The following is an 18,279-nucleotide window of genomic DNA, read 5'->3' as shown; positions in this document are numbered from 1 at the left end:
GGGTTTCTCATGCGCTTAGAGTTAAGCAAGGACCGTGGGGAGCAGAGCTGCTCTCCTTGCGTGCCTCCACTCAGGAAGGTGTTTGCAGCCCTTGACAGCTAAACCGTGGCTGAGGTAGGGCAGCCTGCAGCATGGGTTGGGGGTTTGTCCCGTTACGTAGCTAGGTAATGTCAACAGCCCTGGTACGCTGGATGCCATCTTTGAAGGATTTTCCCCAGGCTTCCCAGTGCCATTCGATGCCCTGGAGCAACAGGACAAAAGGTGATTGTTCTCCATCCTATTTCTAATTATTATTGGAAATAAAAAAGCAGCTGTGCTCCTACTTGGGCCCTCAGCCAGCTCTGGCGTCCCTCTCCCCTCCTGATTTCACAGACATACGCTCGGGTTTCTGATGCAGCAAGATCAAATATCCCATCACTCAGAAGTAAGATATTATCCCCTATTACCAATTCAATGCAAAGAGCKCTCATTTTCCCCAGATTAAAAGCCAATTAAAGAACGTTGCTTTTCAAGGGGAGAGGAAACTGAAAGGAGTTTTTTGCGGGTTTTTTGTTGGTCTCTGGCAAGAAGGCAATGTCCCCCATTAGTGTTATCTGTGAGTTCTTTTCAAATCACATTGATTTTGCTCAGAACGGTTTGAGATTCCTGTCTGCAGAGGAAAAAAAAACACAGAAACAACAACAAAAACTYAACAACTTGTACTAAAAAGAAAAAAAGAAGGAAATTTTACTTGCTGGTGTTTGTTTAACTAAGCAGTTACTGTTTTGGGTTTCAAACCTGTCTAAGAGCAAGGGAGCCCTACTCTCAAGGTGAAGAGTGTGCTCATAAATCTGGGAGAAGCTTCAAGCCCAGAAAATGCTGATTCCCCACTGCAGGGAGGGCAGAGCTAGAAGGAAAAGGGCATTTGTTCTGCAAACAAGCAGCAGGATGAATGCTTGTAAATCGCTGGTCACACGGGAGCAGGTGACATTCACTCCTGCTGCACTGAGATCTGGGACACAGGGAGAGGGGAAAAAGTGGCTTTAAGCCATCTTGACACTCTTAAAGGCCATGCAAGCCCCCGATTTCTCCTGTCAGCTCCTAAACAGGTCAGAGAAGCCTCAGGTCAATACTCTGCTTCCTACAACTCTCACTGGGCCCTGGGAAATCAAGACTGTCTTCAAGGCAGCACACTCTGCCCCGGTGCCAAGTGCCTCCTGCTGCCCTCCTGCACTGGCAGCAGACATGTCCGGGGACACGTCCAGCGCAGCGGTAAAGCCAGAGACTAGAAAGTCTCCTGGCAGGGACTGCAGCCAGCCCAGCAGTACTCCAACACAAAGGTATACAGTGATAACGCACTAGATCAATCCTATTTCCCTGCATTTAGCAGAAATAAACAAAAAGCCTCATCCTCCAAAATCCCAGGCTGCCTTTCCTGCAAGCATCATACCCAAAAGGAGCTTGGTCTTCAGGCTTCCTCCAGCTTGCTACTGTTTTGCTCGCTGCCGCTGCATCTCTGCCGGGCGCACACGCTGTTCATAACCCCATTTTAATCAGTTAGCAATCAGCTGCAGGGAACTCCCTGGGCTCACACCTCCCAGCTTCTGTTTGCCATTCCCATGCAAGCCTCGGGGCGGGAAGTGGCCCTCTTTTGTTCCTGCCACTGCATAAAGGGGCATTTAGTTCCCGAAAGAAAGGTGTTTAGCACACCCATCTGCTTCAACAGATAGGTRGATGACCTCCTGAGAGCCCTTCCAACCTGAATTATTCTCTGTTTCTATAAGGAAGCTAACTGAGCACAAAAACATGTCTGTCAACCTGTCACTTTCTGTTCATTTCATTTTCATCTGTCACACATTAGCCCTGAATCCTACTGTCTACAGGCAGATAGTTATTTATTGTTTCCTCTTTTCTTTGCTTTTTAAAGTCACTTCCATATGAATTATATACAGACACACACAGATACATGTAAACACACACAAATAGCAGGGAGCGATTTTCATCAGGCGCAGTTTTTTGTTCCAGGCTCATTTTAAACGAGGAGAAAGGCCGGGAATAACTTGGTCTGACAAGTGACTCTTCACATTAAAACCAAGAGCAAAACACACCCCGACCTCCTCTCAGTTGCGTTCCCAGGCAGGGCAAGGAAATCTGCCCAGCTCCCTCYGCCCTGCCGGGCCTCTTCGCCGGTGCAGAGGGGCCAGGGCAGAGCGTGCATCCGAGCCTGTCCGCCAGCGCACGCTTGCCCGCCTGCCAACGTGTTTCCTTGCAACCGCAAACTTTGCCCAACCGCGGTCTAGCAAGCAACCGCCCGGGACCTCGCTCCCGCCGCTGGSCCGAGCGCGAGCACCGAACGGGATGGAAACCAGCCACCGCCCGGCGTCCTGAGCTGGGCCCGCGCTCGGCACCGCAGCCGGGATCTGGAAGAGGGGGAGATGGGGAGGGCAAGCGGGAAAGCAGGAGGAGCCTGGGGAGCGGAGAGGCACGCCGGGGCCCGGGGGGAGGAAGGGAGCAGCCTCCCGACAGGATCCCTCCCTCTCCCCTTGATTTCCGCCCAGGAAAAGGAAGACTTTTTCTTGTTTTTTTTTTTTTTTGCTTGTTTTCCCCCAGCATTCCCTCGCTCGACGCGCGCTAAACCTCTGTCTCAAGCCACTCCGTCGCCACGGCAACGGGCCGAAAAGGAACAGATGGTCCCGGCGAGGCAAAGCCCAATTAGAGAGGGAGAGGCAGGGAGGCCGRGCGGACCCCCGCCCGGGGCACCTTCCCGGGGAGGGGGGCGGCGGGACCCCGYCGGGGACAGGGGGCCGGAGCTTTGCACCCGCGAAGCGCCGAACCTCTCCCAGACGGAGCAGACGGGGCRCCGGGGCGGAGGTGGGCGAAGATAAAAGAAAGAAAACAAAAACCTCCGCCGCTCATCTCCCTGAGGATTAACRGCCGAGTCTGTCCGCGTGGGGCCAYGGCGTGGGGCTCTGGATCAGACAAACAACTTCCAAACCTTCCCGGAGGTGCCCGCAGCTCCTCGTGAGCGTTGGAGGGAAGCGGCCAGGCGTGTCAAAGGCACGCGGGGAGGACACGGAGTTTTGCAGGGATGCAGCCCTCTTCTCCGCTCACCTGATTTTTAGAGGTAGCTGTGAGGCTGCTACAACTTGATGTAGTCGACCCCAGAACCAGCTGCAGTCTAGGGGGAAAGTGGGAGGTATGAAATCCAAAAGTTTACCAAGCCATCTGGATACCTGCAAAGGGCAAAGACGCCTAAAGAAACCAAGAACCGTTGTTGCAAGGAAGAAGAAAAAATAAAACAGTGCTTTTTTTTTTTTTTTTTTTTCATTAGAAACCTTGATTTCTCGCACAGGATGTCTCAACTGCTTAGGCCCATTTTCTCCTAAAAGACCTAAAGCAACATACGTTCTCCCGAGCCGGTTCGGGGCAGAGCCGTCACCACCATCAGCACAACTTAGCTCCGGACACGCTGCCTGGGAGCCACCAGGCAGCTGGGACRGTTGGGTGGTTTGCCCAAGCCGGCTGGGAAGCCCGTGGCAGAAATGGGGACAGAAACCAGGTGCTTTGGCACCTCTCTAACGCCCAACCCCAACCAACCGTGCCAAGCGCCGCAGACGGCGCCGGAGCCCTCACCTTGGGCTTGCCTAAGAGGAGGAAGCGTGTGCGAAGGCCCTGGCGTGGCTCCAGCGCACGCAGCCCTTTCCACCCCAGCCCGACGAGCCCTGGAAACCCACCGCTTCTCTCTGCAGAGCAGGTTCGGCGCGGGGAGCAGCYCGGCCCGCTTCCTCCCCCTGCCCCAATATCCCGTCTTTTCCTTTTCTTCCCCCACCCYGTGCTAATATCCCGTCTTTTTTTCTYCTTTCTTTCTTCTCCCGTGCTCTCTTCCCAGATCAAAGCTGCCTCCCCTCCCTGTATTACAAACATTATTCAGCGGCTAGATAAGGAGCTCTCTGGCAGCTCTTTATTAATCCCACTGGAGGCAGAGAGCAGGCAGAGAAAAAGTCCTCCGCGAGGCCAGGACAGAGACTAATGTTCCACGAAACACCTTCAGGAAAGAGAGGGATGTGCTTTTCTCCAAAATGTCCCACCAGAGGCATGAGTAATATTTGATAATTATTGAACTTTAAACCTCTCTATTCCTTTTTATATCCTGACCATATTTTTAGAATAACCCACCCGGTCTAAAATGTTCCCAGACTGGTTTGCCAGAGTGTTTGGGGGAAAACAGACACAGCACTGAGGTGGGTCTCCGAAACAGTGTAATGAATCTGGTGAAGGATCAAGACCAGGACCCGGGGCAGGCAGACAGACCTGCAGACAGACCTGCAGATGGGCTGGGTGAGTCGGCTGGTTTGTTGCTTTCACAGCACCACAGCTTCAGGTCTGCAGGGAGCTTGCAAATGAGTCTCCTTTGCCTTCCTCAGTGTACCTTGCAGCTCTTTCAGCCACAAAGACACATGGCTTTTTGTAGCACACACCTTCCTAGGGAAGAGTTTCCGCAGCCCAGGAATACCTCAGAGACACGTGCATACAGCTAAAATCCTCATCTACCCAGGACAAAGACCAGAAAGCTTTTCCAGCATAAAGACGCTTGTTTAAATCCATCTGCTGTCAGAGGCAACTCAAGTGAGTACTGTGTGATGGCTCACATGAAAAACAAGTTTMATGGTTCCTGGGGGCAGTGTCTGCGTTGCTGCCTGTCCCCTTACGGAAGGATTATGGAGTTTCCAAACCGCTTGTGCATGCAACAGGCAGGGCATTGCTGTTGTCTGCATCCTACAATGAGGAAACTTGACCACAGTTCACACCTCTCACCAGCCTTCAACCCCCGCTGCAGATGTTGATTGGAAATCAGGAATAACCCCAGTGYAAAACCAGTGCAGTGAGAAATAAACAGGCCTTTGCAATGCAAACAGGCAAGGAAGCAAATGGACCACATTCACCCTTCTATCGAGTCCAAACCTCACACCACAAAATCAGAGCAGAAGGAAATTGGGTCCAGTTTTTGCACTGACAGAGAACATTTGTATATTTATCTGTGTAAAAGAACTTACTGCCTTCTAAAATGCCTGGGCAGGGAGCAATCTGATCTCAGCCGCTATGAAAAATGACAAAATAAAGGGGAGTCATCTTTCCCTGTGCTTTGCAAACGGTCTCCTGCTTGTATAGAGTAACGTCTGCAAGATCAGTTGTGCAAGGGCAATAAGAGTAGAGCAGAGAGGAACTGTTACCAGCAGCTTTTGACAAGGAAAGACACACAGAGGTGAAGTGAGCTGGCCAAAGATATTCCAGGGAGCCCGTGGCAAAGCCAAGAAATGATGCCAGCACTTCTGAATTCAGCCCATCTTTGCCATCACCTCCAGGCCATTTATTCCCTTTAAGTAAAAGCTGAATCACACTTCGTGGAAATCAGTGTGAGGCAGCAGGTATTCCCATTTCCAACAAGTGCAAAGGAGCCGTAAGGTACTCTGCAGGCACAGCAGCAGCTGAGATGTCAAGAATACAGAAAATATATATATATACTTAAAAAGAATGTTTTTAACCTTTTATATCCAAAAGTGAATTTAGCGCTAGTGAAAGGTCTCAGATCAATACAACAGCAAAACCACAAATTGGAGTCCTCCCCTTAGCCACAGAAAGGGTACAGCTGAGACAGCATCTGTACAAACAGCCTGCCCACAGTCTCTGCCAGCGTGCTTCAGCTCTGACCTTGAGGAGTTGCCTTGAAGTGCAAGAGGGAAACTCCCCTTTCCTCCTTCCTCTCCCCTTCCTGTGCAGCCCTTGGCTCTTGCCACCCAGCTGGGAGATCACTGCTGGTTTATTTTGCTTGGATGCATTCTGTCTAGAGAAGAAGCTGAGTGCTGACAAACTCATTCCACAGGCACCCAGAGAAGGCATGCTCCATCATGCAARTAGAAAGCAAGTTGTAATAAGGGGTCCAAGGGAATTTTGCAGCACAGATTTTGAGGCAAATTCAGCCCTATAGAGAGCTCAGCTACCAGGCTGGGTCTGGCATTTSAGACTGTGAGATGCAATTCCCTGTTCATGTCCTCCCTTATAAACAAGCCTTTCTTCTCCTCTCCTGCCCCACAGCTGTACATGTACTCAGCCCCATGCCCCAGGGACCTTCAAAGACTGCTTTATAGGTTCTCCCTATACAAAGTTTGGATCGATACAACTGTCAGGCTTTAGCCACATTACCCCTGCTAATTGGAATTACAATAGGCAGACTGCAGCTTTCACTCCATCTCTCTGTTGCTTGTCATAATGTAATCAAAATTTCTCTTGCTCTCTCTTTATCACAGAGCGTGACGGGAGCAGAGCACTGGCAGCCACACAGCCTCCGGAGAATATAGATTCCTGTGGATCAGAGCGGGGCTGGGAAGCTCTAGCACGGCAATGGGAAAACAGCCCTCCTGTGCAAGCCACGCGTGGGGCTCTGGGAGGGATGTGCCTGCCTCCTCACCCTGCCAGCTGCCTCCTGAAGTCCTCCGTAGCTGTGCACCATGAGGCCACAGGCAGAAGAGGGGGTGCCTGGGCAGGACATGGTTCCTCGGGGGCAATGCCTTTGTGGGATGGGCTGGTCCCCACCTTGGCAGCCCCTGCTAGCGCCCTGCCTTCTGCCCACATCTCAGGTTTGGGTGTCCGGGCCACCTACTGCCAGAGGTTGTACAGGACCCACTCAAGAGCCTCCTGCCTGCCCAGAGGTGCTTGTCCAGCCCTGCACAGCAGGAGATGCCTAGTGGCCTCTAGAGACACAACCAAACGGGGAATCGTGGGATGAGCAACGCTGTGGGCACAGGGCGCTGATGGGAACTCAGCAGGAATGAGGCAAAGCTGGGTGCTTGGATAGGAAGCTGCTTCTTGCTCAGCCCTACTGCAAGCAAAGCTGAAATAACGTCTGCAGGCTTTGATTAGGTCAGGATCCCTGCTACACTAGGTGCTGCACGAAAAAGTCTCTGCCCCAGCAAGCTCCCCACTGTGCTGACTCACAAACTCCTGCCCACATCTTGCTTACTGCTCCTCGCCTACGCGCAGCAGCCCTGCCGGCGAGGGAGGCTGTGTGTGTCTCACTCACACCRGCTCCAAAGGCTTGGCTAATTTATGGAGCCAGGGTGATACATAGCGGGCAATAGATACAGCAGTTGTGATTTGCTGATCRTTATCAAACGGCAGTAATGCAGGGCTGCATTAACCAGACAGGGGAAGTACTGGCAGCCCCGACCTGCTCGGCTCCCCAGAGACTGGCCATAAACAAAACTTAAATAATTAGAGTGCTTGGGCGGAGATGCAGCTTCTAAGTATTCTTAGTCTCACGCAAATAAAGGAAATAAATTCTTGGAAGGTGCCAGGCTGGATGGGGCAGAGGGAGGCTCATTTTCCACATCACTTGAGAGCAGCCGTTATAAATCTCACTGAAAGATGCACCTCCCCAGGCTAGTGATATTTTTAAACTCTGAGGGAGAGGGGAAAGAAAAAACACATTTTAGTATTTACACCACAGGCAAAAAGGGTATTTAAGAATCAGGATACATTTTGAAAGTCTGTTCCTGCCATACTAAGAAAGAAAGAAAGAATTATCTTTCTATAGTGTGATAGCTAGAAGTATTAGCTCTGGAGAATTCATTCCTACACCACCCTTCTGTTGTAGGCTGGGAAATCAGACTCCCAGAAGGACTGGTGGCGGGGGGGGGACCAGGGGAGAAGGGCTCTTTCACTGGCAAACTGCTGATTCAGTTCCCAACTGAACCAATAGCAAATGCAAATAAACTGCTCTGAATCCTGGTGAGTGATTTCTGCACTGGCCCTGCTTACTTGATGTCTAGGATGATGTCCCGTGGGAGCTGAAACCAGGAGCTGAGACCACATGGCTCTAGGCAGAGGCACGCTCGTGGGATCMGCAGTCTTGTTCTGCTGGGCCAGGAGTCCAAGCAGGTAAGGGGGCCTGAGGTGCGGGCAGCTGCTGAGGGACGTCGGCTGAGGGATRCGTCCCTGGTGTTAGAGCCGGGCAGAGCCCACGTGGTGCTTTGTTTGCTGGAGCAGTGCTTCCCAGGCTTTCTGCGTGGCAAGGCCACTTTTCCTTGGAAGTAGGGAAATCCACACATCAGCTTGCAAAGAATTGCCAGCTCAGTTTTTGTTTCTGTTGCTTTCATGTTCTTCTAGTTGGTTTGTGCATTTCTATCCACGCACTGAGTGGGGAGGGGGGTCAGCTTCCTTTTTGGCAGTTATCTAGCAAAGCATCTTCTCAGYAGCTGATTCCAGGTCAAGGAACCTTGCACAAGACCATTCTTCCACAAGAGATGTGATGATGTGAGTGTTCTCAGCCTTCTCAGAGGACCCAAAGATAGCCTGAATGCTACCGGAGAACTGTCTGCCTCGGCAGCTTTCCTCTTGCTGAACTTGGTCCTGTTTCTAATTCCTCTTGGGAATTCAGGCAGTGGGAACATTCCCCTTTTCACAAGCTATGCTCTCTGCAAGCCTCTCTCCTTCCCATCCCTCCCATTCCTTGCCAGGGCTGCTGCCATCCTCCCAGCAAGATCCTAGTCGGCCTGAATCAAAGGGATASGTGAACACACCCATCAGACATCAGAGCACCAAGCAATTTCCCAAACAGCCTTCCTTTAAAGATCAGAGCATGCTGTAATCACTCCCTCGGCAAGGAGATCCCGGTAAGTCCTCCCCCATTTCTGGGTCCCAGTCATTGAAGTGGAGCACAAGAGAGATATTTGGCAAGCTCAGCCCTATCACTGGTAAAAATCTTTTCACAAAGCTTACACACACAGAGCTCCTAGCCTCTCCCTATTCCACTGCAAGCCCCCGACCCCCTTTCCCTATGCAGCAGATGTTCAGATGATGCTACAGAGATGGCATTGCTGCTGCCCTAAAGGCCTGGGTGCTTTTCACATCCCTGCCTGCAGCTGGCAGGCAGCACCTGGGCTAGGCAGTGAGAGGGGCTGCCGCAGATGTCACAAGCAATAGCAGCAGGTCCCCTTGCTCTCCATCCCTTGCACTCCTATCCCTGCTCCCCCCGGAGACAGCAGAGAAGCCATGCAAATCAAGGGGCGACGGGAGTGCTGGCAGCAGGCTGAACATGCCTGCACAGGGGCAAACACTGRCACACGAGTGGCAGCCGGGAACATGTGTGTTTATTCACGTGCTCCTGCACGTGAATAGTCTTTCATAACCATGGCCTCAAAGAGAAAAGGCAAGAAGCCTTTTGGAAAGCCTTTTGTAAGTAACCATGTGCTTTTCCAACATGACACAATGTGCACAGCACTTGGCTTTGAAGTCGTGAGGATAGGTGTCCTGCAGGTTTAAATCTAGTCTGAGACTGCCCTTTCTTCAGCACCAATTATTCAGGTCTCAGCCCCCTGATACACAAAAATGAATTAATCGTTCCAGGGTCAACTGAAAAGACCTCCCGTGTCTCCAGCTGTGGGGTGTGACACATGGACTGATAGCACCCAGAAGCRTTGCCAGGGCAGCCGAGAGGGGTCTCGCGTCCCAGGGAAGCTGTGGCAGCTGACACTAATTACAGCATGGCAAGGATGCTGCGATGATACACATCCCTCCGAGGATGCTGCGATGATATGCATCCCTCATCCTCGATGACCATAAATGGGCACAGCCTCAGTTCTCGCCTGCATCCGAATAGCACCGCTCCCTGCATGCAGCTCAGGGTCCCGAGCTGCTGGTGCAGCTGACACAAGGAAGAGCATGAGCAGGCCTAGTAGGTAACAGTTCGTGCACACCATTACGTCACTAGTTGCTACCTTCAGTTCTAGCCCTCATAAGCATCRGTTCTCAAATGACACATGTCTTGACTAACTGAAGGAGGTGACATCGGCAAGAGGAGCGGTAATGCAAGTGAATACTGTATGCTGCGACCTCTTTGCAGCAGAGGTGATCTTCTTCCTATATACAGCCCCTAACTGACTGTGATCACAGCTCCATGTAACCATACTGAACCACCCCGATCGGTATTGAACAGTTCTAGCTTTGGCACCCCCAGGCTAGGAAGGCTGTTAGCACATTCTTCCTGGGGAGGTTGTGGCTCTGTGCTTGCCTACAAGGGATCTCAGCATTGATTATCTAGCCTAGGAGAAGTCAAAGAGTAAAGCCCATTAAATGTGTCTCAATGAGAAGAAAGCAGCCATAACTTGCAGCTTAATTCTGCTGTGAAGCCAGAGTATTCCTGACTCTAAGCTTTCCTTGGAAGTTTAATGCGCTGGTGCCACTGTGCACCCCTCTCCTGCTTGCCCCCAACATTTACTCTGCTGGGCAAGTAGCACTGGGCCATCCCTGGTGCAGCGGTCGTAGTTYCTCAGTCACAAGGAACCCTGGAGCTTTAGCACACCAGGATCAGCTCTTCATCTCTAGTCCCTGCCCAGTGGGAGGCAGAGGAGGTATTTCAAGGCAGGGGGAAGGTCCTGCACAGCTGTAGGTTTGGGTTAGGGGGTGAGTTATGACTCCGCAGTATCCCGATAACTCTCCCAGCCCCAGACTCTGGGACCCGCTGGCTTATTTGTTTGGGCTGCTCAAGGACAGAACAGTGTTCATTCCTCCCTTGCCCTGAGTGTGATAGTACATCTCGCAGGGCTGCATAGCATTGGGGTTTCAAATTGCTCCTCACAGAAACCTGGGGAAGACTGTGACAGGCACTCTGACCTTTCTCCTGCCCTATCCACCTCTCCGTAGTTGCTTCCCAGTAATCCCTGCCCATCAAGTTAAACTCCCCCATTGGTCTAAACTTCTGCCCATCATGGATAGTTTGTAACCCCTGACTTTCTCAGGATACTCAGCACAACATCCTTTTGRCGACAGGCCCCCGCTCAGCCTGTCAGATCCCAGTGGCCTCTTCTACCCATTAACATATGATCCTGACCCCGTGATCRGAAATCTGCCCTAAGACTCACATCTCGGACTGCCCTTCCTAGGGATGGTGAATATGGCCTGTGAATAGCCTCTCAACTGGTAAGCCCCTGGGTCCAGGGGGTATTTTACCAGTGGATAAGGAATGAAACCTATTCCTGCCATGTATGGGACCTTCAGTGCRGAAAGCAGATACTGATACTGATGCTTCCCCCTGGATCTACCTGATGTGGCTACTGACCCTCCACTGCAGCGGCCTGTGCTGGCACACTGTGTCTTTGGCCTTGCACAGAAAACAAGGCTGTTTGTGCTCTCAGGTGGCCACAGGGCGCTCGGCTGCAGCCCCCGTGTGTCCCACACAGACGGGCCGTTGTGCTCCGAGCTGCTCTCGCCTGTTACCAGAGGAGAAGCGCTGGATGCTAGCCACCAGCTGTGAGCTGCATGGACCCTCTGTCACTCCCAGCCGTGCCTCTGGATGCCTCACTGTCGCAGGAGGGGGGGAAATGCATCTTCAATGGGAAAGGAAAAATAGACTCAAGATCAGCCCACATAGGGGGTTTTCCCAGGTAGAGAGGAACTACGGAGAACAGAGATGGAGGCAGAGTCCTCTTCACTAACCAGGCCTGGGAGCACCTGCTGCCTCATAGGCAGGTGGCCCAGSTGGTACCTGCTGCATTGAGGCAGTGATATGATTTGCAGGCCCTTCTGTAACATTCCTGCATGGTCAGGAGCAGTTGGAGCCACTTCACTGTTTCCACTCCCATCCTACAGTTAAAAAGGCAGATAGGCTGGGGTGGGGACACAGAACCATCCTTCTTGTATTCTGTCTTTCAGGGAGAAGGAGAGTCATACAAATCATGTCTCTCCTTAAGCTCTTCCCCCCTGTGTATCTGCAGGTCTAATGAAGATGCAGAGTGCTGTTGCACACMCATCTCAAACTGGGCTGGCTCAAAGCCAAAGAGGGAAGGCTTGGAGCAGGAGGCAGAGCTGGGTGAATAGTGCTCAGAAAGGCTTTTTTTCTGCAGTGCACTAACTAATCTTGAAGGAGGATTAAAAGCCTCCTGCAAGGGCAGCTTTGTATGGGGAAAYGGAGAGGAGATGCTCCATCAAGCCAGGTGAGTTTCTCCTATCCATCCCCAGCACCCCATGCAGAGCCAGGAGACTGCTGGCCAGACTCCTTCCTGGCTGCTGTCACCCCARGCCTGTGCCATGCAGGGCACAGGCAGTCTCCATGGCTTGGGACCCACTGTCCTTCTGGTGTGGGCAAACAGCAAGAGGCTGAAGCTGTTTTTCTTCCCTCTCATGCTCATAGCTGCTGTTTATCTGCCTTGGGATTGCTGCTGGACCTTTTATGACACCAGCCTGTGCAAACAGCTGCATCAGCCCCTGGGACAGGAAGAAGGAGCAGATGGACAGCAAGGCATTGAACTCCCCATGCTTCCTTTCGTGCCCATGAAGGAAGGCACACACACAAGTGACAGCACAGGGCAGATGAAATATGTCACTGCTAGGAATAATAGCCCTTGTGCATGCAACTTTTGCTTCTGCTTTTAAGAGTGTGTGGTTGGAAACTCAGCCCTGAAAACCTGGCCTGGTGGAAGGACAGATGTGTGCCTGGTTGGCTCCCAGAGGTTCTCATTCACAGTCTGGAAGATGCTGTTCCTTCCTCCTCTGGATGATACTTCTGCATTTGAATAGCTTGGGCAGGATTCCCCTTCCTCTGCTTTTTTTTTCTTCTGCTTTTGAAGATTCCTCTGCTGCAGAGCTGAGAGGTTCCATATTGAAACCTGACTGGGAGAGTACATGTATGGATAACATCTCATTCTGGCCCAAACTAAAACCTGCACTGAGAGAAGCAAAGAAAACTGGAAGGCAGGAGAATATCTGGGGCTCAGCAGCAGCAGCCAGGAGGAAAGCAGAAGGATATGCTGTGAGATGTCTCCTTCCTTAATTAACTAAGTTTTCACCTGGTAACATCTGCATTATTGAACCCTCACCACAGCCACCAGGAGCTCCGAATTCTCCGYGCTGGGATGGCTGTGCTCTGGTAATTAACACAATAGGTGTCTCAAATGCAAACTGGGTCCCAGTGCTGGTGGCTGACAGCACTAACTCGCCCTGCATCAGAGCTGCCCTGATTTAATCTGGTGTATCGAAAAAGTGAGACGATCTCCAGAGGTYGCTCAGATTGGAGCGCTTTCCCTCCTGCCCCCCTTTCTTCCTTGGTCTTTGCACCAGCAAACCTCCTCAGCTTGTGAGGAGAAACACTGAGCAAGAGCCACTGCAACCTCCAGCAATGATGTCAGAAGACGCAAACCTTGACTCAGAGGCCCCGAGGGCTGTATCTGTCCATCCAAGGACTTGCAAACTCATCCCTGCAGTATTCACAGGCAATTTGGCTTCTGCTCTGCCAATGCAGCTTTGGAGTTGTGCAGTCATATGCCTCCACCTTGCCCATCAGCTGACGGTGCTCTGCAGCTCCCCAGGGTGCTGGAGGTGGAAAAGAGCCTTCCCCCAGCTAGTAGTGGACCAGTCACTGCTGCATCACCCCCCTCCCCCCTTAGCACAGACTGGCCCTGCCTAGCGACCAGCCTTACCAGTACTAGSGGAGGGTGAGGGGCCCTGATGGCARCGCAGGCCTGCRAAGCAGGTCGTGGCAACCTGCTCTTCTGGTTCCCTTTGTCGTTCAGCCAAGGGGTGAGCGGTGCCCAGAGGATCCTTCTGCTGCCTCCCTGTAAAGGAGGCTTTGTGGCGGGCACAAGGCAATGCCTCCCAGGGGAGGGACAACCTAAGCAGAGAGGAGCTGCACTGGTGTGCTGTTGGCTGCTGGCTGGTTTCGAGCGTGCGCCTCGCGCTGGATGTGGTAACGCTCCTCTTCCTGTACCTTCTTTGCAAAGGGAGCCATGTGCATAGGGCCAGGAGCTCGTGGATGATTAACTCGCCTCGTCCAGAGAGCAAATACCACGAGCTATGGTCATCCCCAGGCTCCGACCAAGGGGCAGACACCCTGCTGCTTGTGGGCTGAGCTGGCTCTCCTTACGGCCTGTCGCCTCACCCACGCTGACAAACACATGAGCTCATAAATTCACACCAGGTTAAACCTGGGTTGGTTCCACTGCAACAAGCAAGGCTTAATGAGGAAAATATCCGCAAAAGACACACTTTCACTTCCTGAAATAGCCTAATGTTGTTGTTTCTGAGTGGTGGGAGGAGATAGGTGGGGGAAGGAAAAATAGCAACCAACAGCTCAGATTAAGGACTAAACAGAACTCTGGCAACCTCTTGCCTTTTTGAAGCTGCTTCGAAAAGGCAAAAATGTTAAATCAGTGCTTCAGAGCATGAGATGCACCAGATCCTGCAGTGGCTAYTCCCAGCACACAACAGCTGTCCTCTCTCCCCAGAAATGAACCTTCTCTCCAGCTGCTGCAGCCAAGCTTGACCTAAGGCCTCTGGGTCACTACAGCTCAGTCAACGCTGCTTTCAAACACCGCGATGGAAAAACCCTCTGTCAAAGCTTATAACACCTCTGCAGCTCTCCCCTGCTGAGGATCTCAAAGCACTTTGCAAAGAAAAACTCACAGGCCCCTCTCTGGCCCTGAAAAGTAGCCCAGCAATAGCAGACAGGAATTTGTCCCCAGACAGAGGGGGAGTGTTTGGAGACAGAGGCCCAGGTCTCCGGTTGCAGGTCCAAACACAAGATGAATGCCTCTTCTCTGCGTGGTTGCATCTTGGCCTGTACCAAGTTGCATGTTGAAGACAGACAGATTATTAAAACTTGTAAAGCATAAACTGAACCTCAAATGTTTTTAACTTCTGAAGATCAGCTGCCTAGGATTTTTCATCCCCTTTACCCTGCGGCTTTTCGATAGGCCCTATTCATAGCAATATCTTGATGCTCTAATGCTGTAGCCTGACTTGATGCCTTGTTAATGGTTCCAAATGGACAGGCAAGCAGATCTGCATGGAAGGCTGCGGGAATCCTGAATTGAATCCGTTCTGGACRATTGAGCTGATCACATTAAGACAATTTGTAACGCAGATTTTTATAAGGGACATCTTCTAGTTTTTATGGCAGGGAACTTTTATTTCCTTATCAGAAAAAAAAGCTAACAATGTCTGAAGGAGGAGGTAGTATACGTGGATGGGAACAAAATGAAATCGCATTGATCAGATGAGCATGAAAGGTTTCCCAGAAAGTAGGTAGAAGATTCAAAGTGTCTCCTGTCTTTCTCCCAACCTTCCTGAGTGCTGGGTACTGAACTGCATTTTCCAACAAAGTYTGCACCTACTAATTCACTTAGGAAATAGAGGAACCTCAGTTCCCCTTTTCCCTTCTCCTTGATAAGCAAGTCTATTTGCATTTGGAGCTTACATATGGCTTGTCATACTTATATACACACACACACACATACACACACACATATATATATACACATATATATACCCTCTGCTGCTATTGGCATAATGCGTTGCCAACTTGTGGAACTTCCTGCCTCAGTATGTCATTCAGTCCTGCGGTTTCATAAGGACCGTCCATCTGTTGTGTTTCTGTGCAGCACCTAGCACAGAATTGTACTGGTCCTTTGCTGCAGCAAAGGATCTGTGATATGCCTGCAGTACAAATAAGCGCGTGAATGAATGGAATGAATGACTGAATGAATTACTAATATGGGATCAGCTATTCCCGCAAATGCATCCACCGCTGAACTGGTCCAGCTGTGAGTCTCACCCACACAGGCTTCAGGGTACTCAGCGATCACCGACAGGGGTCAGGAAGGATTATGTTCCCAGAGCATTGCAGAGCTGGCTGCACCCTTTGTGTGCAAGACACCGCTAGATGCACCAATGGCTTATCCTGCCAGGGCTGTCAGTGGCATGGTGCAAGACAAATGACCGGGCTATTGCAGAGGGGCAGGAAACAGGATTGCCTGACTGCTAACAGCAAAGCCTTGAGAATATCCAAAAACAGAGTAAGTAGGGAACAAGAGTTTTCTTTAACAGGACAAGGTGAAATGCCAGGCTGCCCCCAGGGTCACTGCCTTTGTCTCCCTCTGGTGAAAGCARTTCCTATAGGGACTGGGGCAGGGGCAAGGGGGTTTCTTCAGCACAGTCACCACAGCATCATTCCTGTCCYCTGCCTTTCCCAGGGGTTTGGGGAAGGGTTTTCTGCACTGATCTGCCTGGTGGAGGGAAGRAAGGGAGGGAAGCCCAGGTGAAGAACTGCACAGAAAGTTTTGAGCCTCCTTGCAAGGAGMTTAGCCAGGCACCTGCCTGCAAACACAGAGCAGTACAGGGAGCCCGAGGCTGTCCCTTCCATCACCGCTTTCTGCAGTGCACAGCAGATCCCTTTGTCCTGCGAAGACAGAGGCAGAGCCAGACCTGTCTTCTCTTCACTCCGTAACCTCTTCTCTCTCACAAAGTCTCTCCAGTCTTATGATTTCCACCCCTCCATGCATGCAACCCATGCCCCATTTCAGCCTTGTCCTCACTTGCTGTAGCTGCACCATCCAGTCAGCGTGCTTTGCCAAGCTCCCATGCTTGGTCCAGACCATCCCCTGCTGTGCAGGCACCAGGGGAGTGTGGGCCCTGGCATTTGCTCTGATAGCCCAGACCTTGCCATCTGCAGCCACATTTCTGAATCACAGCCCAGCTAGCCTGGCTGCTCTTTGAGGCAGCTGCCTCAGCCCAGTCAGACAAGGAAAGGGAGGCAATTCCACCCTGCTTTCACTGCAACTTCTCTCCAGCTGCAGCCCCCCTCCCTCTGCAGGCACGGACTGCCTCCTACCCCTGCAGCAGCCTGGTGTACTGGCCTGGGGGTAGCACATGCACTTGCTGCCACACACTCCAGACCCAGTCATCAGGAGCCTAGCCTCAAAAAGGCAAAAATTTGCTTCCCGAATATGTTTCCCTGTTCATTCACAAAAGCTGTAAGGCCAGACTGCTGGTCCCCCCTCCATGTGAATGTCTGACAGCCAGCCCTGGAAAGCACTCCAGCACGACATTAACCTATTCTGTACTGGAGCAGAATAAGAATCCCCCCACCCCACCCCCGACCAGGGTACTTTGTAAAGTGGGTCCCCCACCTGCTTCTAACAGCTGTCCTAGGKGCGTATGGCTGGACCAAGCACTGGGCTGAGGACACATGGGCTGTTCTGCTATGACCAGGATACATTCAAAGAGCGGGGGAGATGTCAGTCCAGATGTCTGATCCATTTTTCCAGAGATGGATCAGAACCACAACCAGGCAAGTCAAGTACAAAGGCAAGACAGGAGGGACTGAAACCTGGGAGCAGTCCAGCTCCTCTGCAAAAGATGCCTGTGGGAAGTTTATGCGTGTGTGTGTGTGTGTGTGTGTGTGTGTATGCAGAGGATGTTCAGGCTGCTGGACAGCTGAAGTCTCCTTCTCTCTTTCCCAAACATCTGTGCTCATTACCCAGCCTTGTGGCTCCCTTTCCCGGGAAGCCTGGCTGCTATGCCTCGCTAGACATTGCTCGATCCAAAATGCAAACAAACTGCCTCAGCTCCCAGGACGCCGGAGCCCACTGCCTGCAGCTGCTTCCAAAACAAACGATCGTGTTGTTCCTTTCCAAGCCAAGGATGAAATCGGCCCCGTCTCTTTTCCACCCTCACGCAGATGCTTCCACACCTGCTCCAGATTCGGGCGCGCACCCCCCAAAAGCCGATGCCCCCGTCCCCACCGCTCGCAGCACTTCCGCGCCCCTTCTGCCCCTCTGCCCCAGCCCTTGCCGGAGGCTGCCCCGGCCCCGCAGCGCCCCAGACGCCGCCCGCCGCCCCCGGGGGCACCGGCCAGCCGGCCGGCAGCTGCTCACCTGGTAGGAGCGCGGCCGCCAGGATGCAAACTCCGATAGTCCACCAAGATGCAGGGCAACTTGTCTGCAGCTGTGAAGCCATGAGAGTTCCTTAGCAGAAATGGGCAGGGGTCGGTCTGGCAGCGTCGCTGGCCTCCCCCCCGCCCGCCACCCTTCCCGCCCGCGGTTATGTTCAGCTCTGCTTAAGAAAAAAAAACGTAGGTGCAGAAGGATAAAGAGGTGGTGCGCCCCGCAGGCAAGCCGGGAGGAAGAAGGGCGGCCGGAGGAGAGCTTCGCACATCCGCAGGGTCCCCGGGGCTCGGCGGGGCGCGGGGCCGCACTCYGCGGGCGCGGGGCGCTCCGGCCAGCTGCGGGCGCCGGGGCAGCGCGGCTGCCTTCCTCCGGGAGCGAGCACGTCCGCAGAGCGGGGCGAGCGCGAAGGGGAGGGGAAAAGGGGGGAAAAAAAAGAACAAATCCCAAAAAAGAAAGAAAAGGGGAGAAGGGGAAAAAAAACCAAAACAAAACAGGCGAGGAAGAGCCCTCCGCGGGCTGCTGCCGCCGCCCGGACGCGCGGCGGGTCCCGTGGCTCCGGCTGGCGGGGCTCGGCAGCCCCCGCCCG

General features: G+C 52.5%; 1 protein-coding gene across 1 annotated transcript in view; it reads right to left on the bottom strand.

Annotated features, from left to right (window-relative positions):
• The window catches only part of NECTIN1 (nectin cell adhesion molecule 1), a 72,142-nt gene extending 53,875 nt beyond the window's left edge, over window positions 1-18,267 (bottom strand). The window contains exon 1 of the mRNA XM_085316847.1: window positions 17,682-18,267. Within this exon, the coding sequence (XP_085172973.1) occupies window positions 17,682-17,763 (82 nt within the window). The 5' untranslated portion in view covers window positions 17,764-18,267. The remainder of the gene's footprint in view (window positions 1-17,681) is intronic.
• Between the last annotated feature and the right edge of the window lie 12 nt (window positions 18,268-18,279).

This window comes from Rhea americana, unplaced genomic scaffold (assembly GCF_003343005.1).
Source record: "Rhea americana isolate MKP2758 unplaced genomic scaffold, rheAme1 scaffold_48, whole genome shotgun sequence".
Taxonomy (NCBI): Eukaryota; Metazoa; Chordata; class Aves; order Rheiformes; family Rheidae; genus Rhea; species Rhea americana.
Note: the sequence above shows the minus strand (reverse complement) of the source record. Positions and strands in the feature narration are given on the sequence as shown.